Here is a 12,607-nt window from a genome sequence, read left to right on the forward strand (position 1 = left end):
AATATTCTACAAGTTGATATATAATTACAGAAACAAACAAACCGTACAGTTTTTTCCTTTGTTTTTCTGGCACACCATGTGGCATGTGGGATCTTGGTTACCCAACCAGTGACCAAACCTGTGTCCCCTACATTGGGAGAGTGGCATCTTAAGCACTGGGCCCTGGGAAGTCCCCATACAGTGCTGTTTTGAAAGCCAAAAGGGAAAACCTGAGAAGTGTTTTATACTTCTACCTCAAGTGCAGAAGTCTTTCTAATTTACCTTTTTTGTTTTGGCTGCATCTTTTTTGCACTCTGGTATGTTTGATTCTAAGTTAAATAGCTAACATTGTACTAGGTGTGCAAAAACATACTTGTGGATTTTGTAAAGATAATTCACTAAATAGCTATCACTTTAAACTGAACCTTGACTTGGTATAACCAGATACTAGTACATTTAAAACAGTTTAGCAAATCTATTAAAAATAAAATTTTTTGAAATAAATTTTTAAAGGCTAGAAATAGGCAAAACTGTAGCTGGTTTCTAGTGCTCTTTCTTAGTCTGACACTTTCATATGTTACAAGTAGTATGGCTTTCTTCTTACCTTCATTTTTAAACTGGTAGTAATAAGAAGCAAAGCAGTCAAGAAAGGACAGGGATACACAATCTTCAAAGAACTCACCACCTACTGCCCAGTATGGCCTGTTGTTGGTTTTTTTTTAAATAACCCTCAAGGTAAAAAAGGTTTTTACATTTTTAGAGGAGGAAGGGGAAGAAAAGAAAGAGGAAGAGGAAGAAAAGAAGAAAAAGAAGCAAAGGACAGAGATCAATGCAGCCAGCAAACAAAATATTTCTTACTTGGTCCTTTACGGAAAATCTCTACATACCTCTGCTCTACTCTTAAGCCAGAAATCAGGAACTTAATCTATACATTTCTTAACACAATAAATTTCAGAAACAAACAAGTTCAATTGTTGAGCTGTCAAAAGCAGCTTCTCTCATTTCTCCCAAAGTCCATCTCCCTGCCCCACTCTCCCTCCAGCAGCCATACCACAAATCACTACTTTTCTTCTCTAAAGGAGCCTGAGAGAAGAGTGATTTAAAGCAAGTACCTGTTCTGGCTTTTCTGCCTCAGTCTTGAGGGCCGGCTCCTCCACTTCCTCATCATATACACGCTAAACATGGAAGCAAAGTTCAGCTTTTAGTCAAAACAGCATTTGGAATCAATCACGATGTAAGAATTCAACATACAATTTAAAAAAGACAAAAACAAGAAGAAATGATTATTCAAGAAATGGCTGAGGCCAAAGCAGAGTAGACAACTCTCCCAAAATTAAGTTTAAAGAAAAGACACAAAAGACTAGGAAACATGAAAAAATAAACTTTCAATCTCACGGTTGACCACAGTCACAAAATTAATAAGAAACCCGTGTTCACATTTTCTTGTTTAACCTAACACAATGCTGACAGAGCACTGATATAAGCACTCAAATGTGAGGCTTTGAGCATGTCAAGTGGTAAAACTTACCCACTAGGTATAAGACCTTTTACATTTTACACAGTAGAAACCATAAAGGTAAGTTATTTTTATCCTGTTGCTTAAAATGGTTGATACATTTTTATTATCTCATTTATAAGAAAATAGATAGCCAAGCCCACCACCGATTTGCCAGAAGACCAGTCATGGGACTCACCCATACAGCTTGGGCAGGTGGCCTCTCTTTTCCAATACAGAGCCATCATTCTGGCAACTCGTTGTGCCTTCCTTTTTAACTATTTACTGTTGCTTAAACTCCCAAAGCAAAACATTCTCATTATAAATAGTGCAGTAATGAAAATGTTCTGGAATTAGATACTGGTAATGGTTACAAAACTTTAAGAATACACTAACACTTACTGCCTTCTACACTTTTCAAAGGGTATATTTTATGGTATGTAAACTACATGTCCATTCAGGTATGACCTAGATCAAATCCCTTATGAGTATACAGTGGAAGTGACAAATAGATTTAAGGGACTAGACCTGATAGACAGAGTGCCTGATGAACTATGGACAGAGGTTCATGACATTGTACAGGAGAGAGGATCAAGAAAATCCCCATGGAAAAGAAATGCAAAAAAGCAAAATGGCTGCCTGAGGAGGCCTTCCAGATAGCTGGGAAGAGAAGAGAAGCGAAAATCAAAGGAGAAAAGGAAAGATATTCCCATCTGAATGCAGAGTTCCAAAGAATAGCAAGGAGAGATAAGAAAGCCTTCCTCAGCAATCAGTGCAAAGAAATAGAGGAAAACAACAGATTGGGAAAGACTAGAGATCTCTTCAAGAAAATTAGAGATACCAAAGGAACATATCATGCAAAGATAGGCTCGATAAAGGACAGAAATGGTATGGACCTAACAGAAGCAGAAGATATTAAGAAGAGGTGGCAAGAATACACAGAAGAACTGTACAAAAAAGATCTTCACGACCCAGATAATCACGATGGTGTGATCACTCACCTAGAGCCAGACATCCTGGAATGTGAAGTCAAGTGGGCCTTAGAAAGCATCACTACGAACAAAGCTAGTGGAGGTGATGGAATTCCAGTTGAGCTATTTCAAATCCTCAAGGGTGATGCTGTGAAAGTGCTGCACTCAATATGCCAGCAAATTTGGAAAACTCAGCAGTGGCCACAGGACTGGAAAAGGTCAGTTTTCATTCCAATCCCAAAGAAAGGCAACGCCAAAGAATGCTCAAACTACTGCACAATTGCACTCATCTCACATGCTAGTAAAGTAATGCTCAAAATTCTCCAAGCCAGGCTTCAGCAATACGTGAACCGTGAACTTCCAGATGTTCAAGCTGGTTTTAGAAAAGGCAGAGGAACCAGAGATCAAATTGCCAATATCCGCTGGATCATCGAAAAAGCAAGCGAGTTCCAGAAAAACATCTATTTCTGCTTTATTGCCTATGCCAAAGCCTTTGACTGTGTGGATCACAATAAACTGTGGAAAATTCTGAAAGAGATGGGAATACCAGACCATCTGACCTGTCTCTTGAGAAACCTGTATGCAGGTCAGGAAGCAACAGTTAGAACTGGACATGGAACAACAGACTGGTTCCAAATAGGAAAAGGAGTACGTCAAGGCTGTATATTGTCACCCTGCTTATTTAACTTATATGCAGAGTACATCATGAGAAACGCTGGGCTGGAAGAAACACAAGCTGGAATCAAGATTGCCGGGAGAAATATCAATAATCTCAGATATGCGGATGATACCACCCTTATGGCAGAAAGTGAAGAAGAACTAAAGAGCCTCTTGATGAAGGTGACAGAGGAGAGTGAAAAAGTTGGCTTAAAGCTCAACGTTCAGAAAACTAAGATCATGGCATCTGGTCCCATCACTTCATGGGAAATAGATGGGGAAACAGTGGAAACAGTGTCAGACTTTATTTTTGGGGGCTCCAAAATCACTGCAGATGGTGATTGCAGCCATGAAATTAAAAGATGCTTATTCTTTGGAAGGAAGGTTATGGCCAACCTAGGCAGCATATTTAAAAGCAGAGACATTACTTTGCCAACAAAAGTCTGTCTAGTCAAGGCTATGGTTTTTCCAGTGGTCATGTATGGATGTGAAAGTTGGACGGTGAAGAAAGCTGAGCGCCGCAGAATTGATGCTTTTGAGCTGTGGTGTTGGAGAAGACTCTTGAGAGTCCCTTGGACTGCAAGGAGATCCAGTCAATCCATCCTTAAAGAGATCAATCCTCGGTGTTCATTGGAAGGTCTGATGTTGAAGCTGAAACTCCAATACTTTGGCCACCTCATGAGAAGGGTTGACTCATTGGAAAAGACCCTAATGCTGGGTAGGATTGGGGGCGGGAGGAGAAGGGGACGACAGAGGATGAGATGGTTGGATGGCATCACCAACTCAATGGACATGGGTTTGGGTCGACTCCGGGAGTTGGTGATGGACAGAGAGGCCTGGCGTGCTGCAGTTCATGGGGTCGCAAAGAGTCGGACACGACTGAGCGACTGAACTGAACTGAACTGAACTGAACTGAAACTACATGTCAATTAAAATTAAAATGTTACTATAAAGATAGCTGCAGAAGAGATATATTTAAAAATAATTCCATCTCCAACCTAATCCTCAGAATAACTAATTTAAGTTTGGTGTGTGCTCCTCTTTGTTTCCCAAGGCTCTTACACAAATATATACGGACATATGCACATATTCAGAGTTTCCTGCCCTTCCAGCTTTTAAACAAAAATGCATTTATATGATACATATTCTTCTGCCCCACTTTTTCACTTGACATTCTCATAAACCATTTTCTAGGTCAATGCATATAGATTTGACTCAATCGTTTTTATATCTACATAATATTTTATGGTATGAAGTTGACTATAACTAGTTCAAGAATTCTCTATTAGAGAACATTAAGGAGATTTCCAGTTTTTGCTAGTGCAAACCAGCTACTGTAAATATATACTAAATTCTTAGGCCATGGACCATTTATTTCTACAGGCTTCTCAGAAACAGGATTGCCAAGCCAAAGGACAAAACTCTTTTTTACTCTTAAGAGCTTCTTCCAGATTTCTGTGTGGAACAACACTCACTGTCACCACAACACATTCAAGTCCCCACTTCCCAGACCTTTGCCAGCAGTGGAACGATGTTGTCTATCTTTTCAAAATAACTATCAATCTGATTAGACAATGTTATTTTTAAATGTTCATATTTTCTAACCCGAGATCAATCTGATTAGACAGTGTTATTTTTAAATGTTCACATCTTCTAACCTAAGAATTCTACTTCTTGAAATTTAGTTCCAAGAAAAATAAACACAAGCAGTAAGATGCTCATGGCATCAGATTTACATTCAAAATCACAAACACCAAATCTGTAACTCTCTGCAATTCCAATCAAAATACTAGTAGAATTTTCTGGGGAAATTAGCAAGATAATCCTCAAATTCACAGAAGTAAAAAAGCCAAGGACCAAGGATAACCATGAAAATTATGAATAAAAAGGAGTCACAGAGATTTGCCCTATTAAGACTTATTAGAAATCTCTGATATTTAAGATTGTGATACTTACTACAGCAGATAAACACAATAAAAGACAGAGGTAAGAGACAGACTCACAATTACATGTAAGCCTATTTATATTTACAAAAACACACTGAGGAAAAGAACTACATAACAAAAGTTACCCATATGGAAAAGAAACAAATGAGATCCCTACCTCATATTACATACACATGTACCAATATACATCCAAAGACTATATATATACTCTCCACGTAAGAAGAGTAAAAAGACAGCAAAACAAACGAGCCCACACCCAAAATATTTAGAGCTAAGGACAAAAATATTAAAATCTGTTAATACAAGTTAGTGCACATTATTAGCATTTGTGGTTATTATCTGTTCTTTCCTAGATACACAAAATATTTTATCTTAAAAAGTTTTGTATGGGGGATTGTTAAATAATGGTAGCCATAAAATGAAATAGAAACAGAAATTAAGTTCAGTAAATCTTACAGATGTGTTAAAATGCTTATAATATGCCAACATGAAGAAAAATGCAGGCTGCAAATACATACATACAGAAAAGGTTAAAGTTACATACATACATGTGATTAGAAAAAAATACGCCAAGATGTTCAGTGGCTGGTTAATTTGAGGTAGCAGAATCATAGTTGACTTCTATAGTTTAAATTTTTTCACATTTTAATACTTTTTATACATATCTATCTTTCCTACTGTAAGTGTCCATTATTTTTACAATAAAAAAAGAAAAAACTTAAAGTCCAATGTCTGCATGGGAATGAACTTGGAATATACATATCAAAATGTTGACAGGCTCTTCTCTAGCATCGGAAATTTCAGATGCTGCTTCTTTCTCCATGTTAAAAAAAAAAATCATTCTACAAAGACCAGAAATTAGGGGAGCCATTTTCAAAGGCATGAACAAAAAATGACAAATCTTAAAATTGAGACTTTAAGACAAGACAGCTGCCAAGGTCACTTCAGACTTTAAATAGAAAGACCATTTAACTTTAAAGCCTGAGCGTCAAGCTTAGGTCTGAACAGCATCAATACCCTCCTTTTTCTCCTGCCTGTCATTAAAAACACCTCACAAGACATCAGCAGCCTTCAGAAATCCAAACATGACACCTAAGAAACCAACCAGCAAATACACAAAACCCATGGGATCTTTTAAGGGTGGCCAGGACCATGCATTTCAAGTACTCAGTACACAGCAGTTAAACAATGCTAACTTACTTCACCCTTCAGGCTGAACTCACAGCTTCATGGGTTGCTTGATCATTTTAAGGTCAAGCAACAATTGAACTGTCAAATATCTTTGATATTTCTACCTGAAGAATCTTTTCGTCATTTGGGGAGATGAAGTAAGAGGTGAAGGTGAGGCATTAAGAGAAAAATCTGACAAGGGTCTGAGATTTCTTACCACATTATACACGGCCATGGTCCTCTTTACTTTTATGATCTCTCACTAATTCATTCAGGTATTCACTGAGTCTCTATTTATCAGGCTCACACTGAACCCACAGAACATAACACTTAGTAAAAATATGGGGCTTGATTTAGTAGAGAAGTTCAACACATCAAACCATATCGATAGATATAAAATTACAATCATAGGAAATGCTATGAAAGAAGTCATTAATTAGGTCGCTCAATGTTTCAGGACAAAATTCCTAAAGGAAAAGATTAATGAAGCTGCAAGAATTGTATTCCCTACTGATAACACACTGATGCACTGGCCACTGTTAATTAGCATTTCTCCTCCTTCATAGTCCCCTCGTGAGCCTTTACTAAAGGTACTAAATTTTCTTGCCCTAAAAAGTCTTGATTGCTCTTCAGTTTCACTAACTCAATAATGCAGTTTGCAATCTACTAGCTGCTTCTGAGGTCAGTTACTAAAACCCAAAAACCTATCACTTTGTGTATCTTTCCAATAAACTACCATGAAACCAAATGGCACCAACATTTAAGACAGAATTGTAATACACAAGTCCTGATGTCAGGGTTTGAAGAAAACATATGCAAAGCCAAATCACTGCCAAATGTATTATCAGCAGGTAGATTCCTTCAGAGTTTTATTGAGTGTTAGCCATGCTTTTAACAACATGACGCTCTACCATGAATGGAAAGAACATGTAACACATAGCATTACAGGGAGGTCTGGGAAGCAGTTTGAATTGGCAGTGGACACAAGCACATCTAGAGGGAAAATTGGCTGCAGATTGGAAGGGGAAGAAGCACACGACAAAGGAGACAGAGAGATGGATGTAGGGAATCCAAGAAGTGAACAGAAATAATGAACTACTACCAAAAAATAATTAACAAAAACAAAAAGTAAACAAAAAACCCTCCCACAAAAACTGGATTATCAGAAACTCAGAATCTAAGAAAACCTGGAAAGAAAAGAGCTGGGGAAAGAGAAGACCTGAAGGTTATGACTCAGACAAGAAGCTTATAATGCCCGTTTCCCCCAAAGTATCAGTCAGTACTAAGCCAGTATCAATGTGCTACAGGCACTTCAGGTACAAAAGAAGGCTCCCAATTCTATTCCTTGCCCAGTCTAGGGCTGCAAGACTGACTGCTGAGAAGCGCTAAGCACCTGATCCAGAAGAAAGGTACAGAATGAGAGCAACAGATATATTTAAAAGGACACAGAATTCAGCATGATGAAAAAGTGATGGGACTACACAGACTACTGAAGTAGAGATGAGAGTCCTGGAAACTGCCTCTTCCAACAGGAACGATGCTCAGGACCAAGCATGGACACTCTGTGCAGATGACCAGAAAAATGACTACAGGTTTAACTAGAATATCTGCTGTATCTTAAATTACAGGCAAAGAGATATTTAAAACCTTTATTAAGATCTTTATTTTACACACAGGTTCCCCCCAAAGCCCAGTAGTGGCATTTCAACCTGAATTACTAAAAATGTACAAACATACTTCGCAAGATATCTGCATGACAATATTTAGTCTCCTCTTAACAATCCTAAATCTTTGTATAATCTTGCAATTTTCAAAATCATTTTTATTACTTTGTATCTAACAGCCTCAGAAGATAGCCTAATTTAATAATCCTCTTTTCACAGTATAACTAACACTGATACTTAGAAAGTTAGTCACCCTATGAGAAACACAGGTCAGCTTAACTAAGCTTCTTCTCCATCTTCTAGAATAATCTCCCCTACAGTCACGGAGCTCCAGCCACATTTTATTCCTTTTTATTCTGGAATAACACTATTATGGAAAATTGTGATATTCTCTAAGAAGGGGCTCTAGTTTATCTATGTATTCCTAGAATCTAAAACTTTGAAACTTGATAAACAGACAAAATTGCACTTGGGTTAAAGTGCAACAATCTGTTTAGAGTTGATTTTATGACATAGGTTCAGCCAGCCTAACAAAGCATTAGTTCAGAATATTCCAAGTAGACACACACATGCTTTTAATATAACTTATCAGAACATAATGTATACTATTAATAACATGCTGGTGCCCAGAGGATCAGACCAGGTGTATGGCTTTCCTTATAGAGAATAACAAGGCTTGTTGGAGGGCCATGCAATTCACCAAAACTGCTGACAACTCCAGAATTAACAATTAATGAAAACATTGGAATATGAGGAAATTTTTATCATTAGGTTTTCTCAAAGGCTTGAAAAAAAGTAAACCTTACTAATAAAAAGGGAGGGAACATCAATTACCAAGAAGTACTACTTACATCAAAATTTATGAGAACCTAAAATAGGTCACTTAACATCACAATGACTACTGCTCCTTCTAACAGTATTATTTCTTTAAAATTCGGATGTGACTAAGTAACTCACGTTTTCAATGAACTGGGTATTAGACAGCATAAGGAAGTCATTGAAGACATTATGCAGGCGACAATCTGTGGCTTTAGTCTCCCGAATTAGTCCATCCACTTGTTTCTTGATTTCATGAGTCCTAGAGATAGTCTGTTGTGAAAATTCCTGTAGAAACTGTAGTAGCTATTTAAAAAAACAAACATACAATAGCATCAAAATGCGTCTATTAAATGCATCTATTCTGCATGTCAAAACAGAAAAGAAGCCATTTTCTTTCACTTTTGTGTGTGTGTGCTGGAATGGAAGAGATGCTGCTTTTGACAGTACCAAGACCAAGCAGCATCGAAAAACATTAAGAAAGCTCATCAAAACAGTGGGAGTGAGTCATTGGACTTCCTATCTCGTTTCTGGAGAAATTTTAAAGTGCTGTTTGGTTGTCATTCTACAGGGATCACAGACGAAAGGCAAAATAACAAACGACTAGTCAGCCAAAAATCCTACTCAAATGGGACTTTTGGAATCACAGCTCTGAGCATTGTTGGGTCTTCCGGCCTAAGGTGTCTTACTCAACGATATTCATATACTGGTTTGTCTCCCACCCGACTCAGTCCATGTCTCAACAGGGAGTAGCCTATGAGGTGCCACTGTAAGCCTGCGGCGTGGTGGAAGCCTAACTCTCCGCTCAGGATGGAGTTGGCGCCTGGCCAAAAAAACCAAACAAGGAAGAGAACACCCTGCGAAGGGCGTCAGTCCGAGTAGGAGCACTCAAGAGGGCTGAAGTCAATCGGCCGGCATCCGCCCAAGTGCCTGAGGACTGCCACCAGGAAGTTTTCGAGAGCAAGAAGGAACGTTATTTAGTCCACGAGAGACAGAGAGGGATAGACTGGGTGGACAGGGACTGGGACTGATGTCCTCCCACTCGCAGGCCGCGCATCACCCCCAGACGGCCCGCCCTCCCCTCTCGTCCCAGGGCCCGCCTCTCACGCCCGCGTCGGCCGCCAGCGACCAGCTCTGGCTGCTCCTGCGGATCTCCTCCACCGACCAGGGACGCTCCCACACGGGCTCGGACGCCGGCGCTCTCTCCTGGTCGGGGGTGGTCCGGTTCATCTGCAGCGGGAAGGACGAGAAGAGGGGCTGAGCTCCAGGGAGGAGACGGATGCGGCCCAGCCCTAACCCAGAGCGCCGCCCTCACCATCCCGGCTGTGCAGTTTAGTGGGCTCCGAAGCCACAGGACCGCACCCGCTGAGCCCCCAAAGTCTCCGGAAGCCTAGCCCCAAACAGTGCGGCCCTGGCACGTGACCGGCCTCACGTGACCAGAGCGCCCCGTGACCTGCCCCTCACGTGACCGGATGTGGGGGGTGCCTCTGAAGGGAGGCTGGGCCAGCTGGCTAGGATGAGTGATGAGACACCTGTAGTCACGTGGATGGATCTAGCGATGATCCTACTGAAGGAACTAAGTGAAAAGGAGAAAGGCAAATATATGATGTCACATATGCAGAAACTACATGTGAAATGACACAAATGAACTGTATGAAACAGACTCGCAAATGTAGAGAACAAACTTGTGGTTGTCAAAGGGGTCGGGGGTTGGTCAGGGGAGGAACGGATTGGGAGTTTGGGGTTAGCAGATGTAAACTATTACATATTTAACGGATAAACAACACAGTCCTAGGAAACTATATTCAATATCCTATGGTAAATCGTAATGGAAACGAATATGAAAAAAGAATGTATATGTGTATAACCATCACTTTGGTGTACAGCAGAAATTAAAAAACTGTAAATCAACTATAATTGAAAAAAATTTTTTTAAATCTGTTTCACTTTAGAAAAGAAAAAAAAAAAGCAGGAAGACTGCGAAAGCCAGGGGGCGCTGAAGGGGTGCGTGAGTCAAGTTGAGCTTCAGCTGAAGGGCTTAAGTGGCCGGCGCGTAATTAGTCCGAAAGTATGCAGGGAACCAGAAGTGTTAAGAGGGGAGCCGAAAAAATCTTGGAAGACCCATCCAAGGAGCTTTAAACTTTAGTCCGGAGATGTGTGCAGAGGAAGAGCTCGCGGCTGCTGCGCCTCTTCCTTGCTACATCTCCGCTGTCACTGGATCAGCACACAGAAACCCAGATTTACTGGCGATCTATCTCTTCATCATCATGCTTTTAAGGACATGCTCGGTTTCAACTCACTGGGTACGGCCTCCTTAAAATCCTTTACTCCCTAAATCCTTTACTCTGTAGGCAGTGCCCTCAGATTCAAGTCCAAATTTCTCGTATGACAGGCAAAATCCATTGTAATCTGACCCCTGCATGTGAATCCAGCCTCAACTTTCCCGGCTTCCCAGGAGCGCTCAGTGATTCAGCTGTTCTGCTTCACACTTCCCCGAAGGTCCATCTGCAGAGACCTTCTTCTGCCAGACCAACTTACTTTTTAAAATGAAGATTCCAATGTCTTTCCATTCCTATGTGCCCGTAGGCAAGTTATTTAATCCATGTACGTTACCTGTCTTTCAGGAATGTGGTGTTAAATGTGGTATTTGTAAAGTACCAGGGTGCCTGCCATACTGTAAGCATTAAATATAGCTCTTACCGTGTTTTTTATGCCCTTTGTTTATCAGACTCTTGCCCTATGTTTTGTGTTTGCCTCTATCTCTTCAGTAAAGACTTCCCTGATTACCCCAAGGATAGTTTTAAGTGCCCCTCCTCAGTTATTTGGGGCTTACCTCCTAGCTCAGTTCCTAAAGAATCTGCCTGCAATGCAGGAGACCCGGGTTCAATCCCTGATTGGGAAGATCCCCTGGAGAAGGAAATGGCAACCCACTCCAATATTCTAGCCTGGAGAATCCCATGGAGGGGGAGTCTGGCAGGCTACAGTCCATGGGGTCACAAGAGTCAGATACAACTAGCAACTAAACCACCACCACCGCTTCAGTTATTTTCTACATGTTTGCACAAATATTCAGGCTTCCCTGGTGGTTCAGACAGTAAGCAATCTGCTTGTAATGCAGGAGACCCTGACTCCGTCTCTGGATTGGGAAGATCCCCTGGAGAAGGGAATGGTTACCCACTCCAGTATTCGTGCCTGGAGAATTCCATGGACAGGGGAGCCTTGTGGGCTACAGTCCATGTCCCAAAGAGTCGGACATGACTGAGCAACTAACACTCACACTTTTCACAAATATTCATCATAGAGTATCACATTACGTTTTATAATGTCTCATGTATAATAATATCTAACATGTTTGAAGTACTAAGAATTTACTACTTTATACATATTACTTAATTTAATTCTCACATTGACTTTGTGAAGCAGGTACTCTTATGCTTGCATTATAGTTGAGGAAATAAGAGGCACAGAGAGGTTAAGTAACTTAGAGTTAGACAAAACAGTAAACAAACAGTGCCTGGAACCCACACTATTAGCCACTACTTTACTCTATAGCTAGTCTTAGTTTCTTGAAGAAACTTCATTTTTAAGTTGCAGTCTACCAACCTCTTGGCCATTCCTTCACATTCATTTAAAATATTTTTAATAAATAAAACCACTTTAGAATTTGGTTGGTAAAACTTGGGTGAGCCAATTACCAAACTTACATCTCCTCTAACGTCATCATGGACAACTTCAGTGGGCACATGGATGAGATTGATCTTAATGTGCCTTAATAACCTTAATCTGCATTCCAATGCTCAGAGCCCCTGAATTACCCACACCCTGGACCGTATCAGCTGAAACTCTGACTTCTCAATGTGGACTGTAATAGAGCTGCCTCTTAAACTTCCAAGTCCCTCTTTTATTCCC

The 12,607-nt window shown here is 40.2% G+C and overlaps 1 protein-coding gene across 20 annotated transcripts in view; it reads right to left on the minus strand.

Moving 5' to 3' along the window:
• WASHC2A (WASH complex subunit 2A) overlaps positions 1–10,118 on the minus strand; it is a 45,911-nt gene extending 35,793 nt beyond the window's left edge. For all 20 annotated transcript variants that reach the window (XM_081561004.1, XM_081560958.1, XM_081560906.1 and 17 more), the window contains exons 1-4: positions 10,014–10,118; positions 9,806–9,928; positions 8,840–9,004; positions 1,092–1,154 (exon numbers count right to left, since the gene is read on the minus strand). In XM_081561004.1, coding sequence (XP_081417130.1) covers positions 1,092–1,154; positions 8,840–9,004; positions 9,806–9,928; positions 10,014–10,016 — 354 coding nt within the window. In that variant the 5' untranslated portion in view covers positions 10,017–10,118. The remainder of the gene's footprint in view (positions 1–1,091; positions 1,155–8,839; positions 9,005–9,805; positions 9,929–10,013) is intronic.
• Between the last annotated feature and the right edge of the window lie 2,489 nt (positions 10,119–12,607).

This window comes from Giraffa tippelskirchi, chromosome 2 (genome assembly GCF_054371585.1).
Source record: "Giraffa tippelskirchi isolate mGirTip1 chromosome 2, T2T-mGirTip1v1.2.pri, whole genome shotgun sequence".
In the NCBI taxonomy this organism is placed as follows: Eukaryota; Metazoa; Chordata; class Mammalia; order Artiodactyla; family Giraffidae; genus Giraffa; species Giraffa tippelskirchi.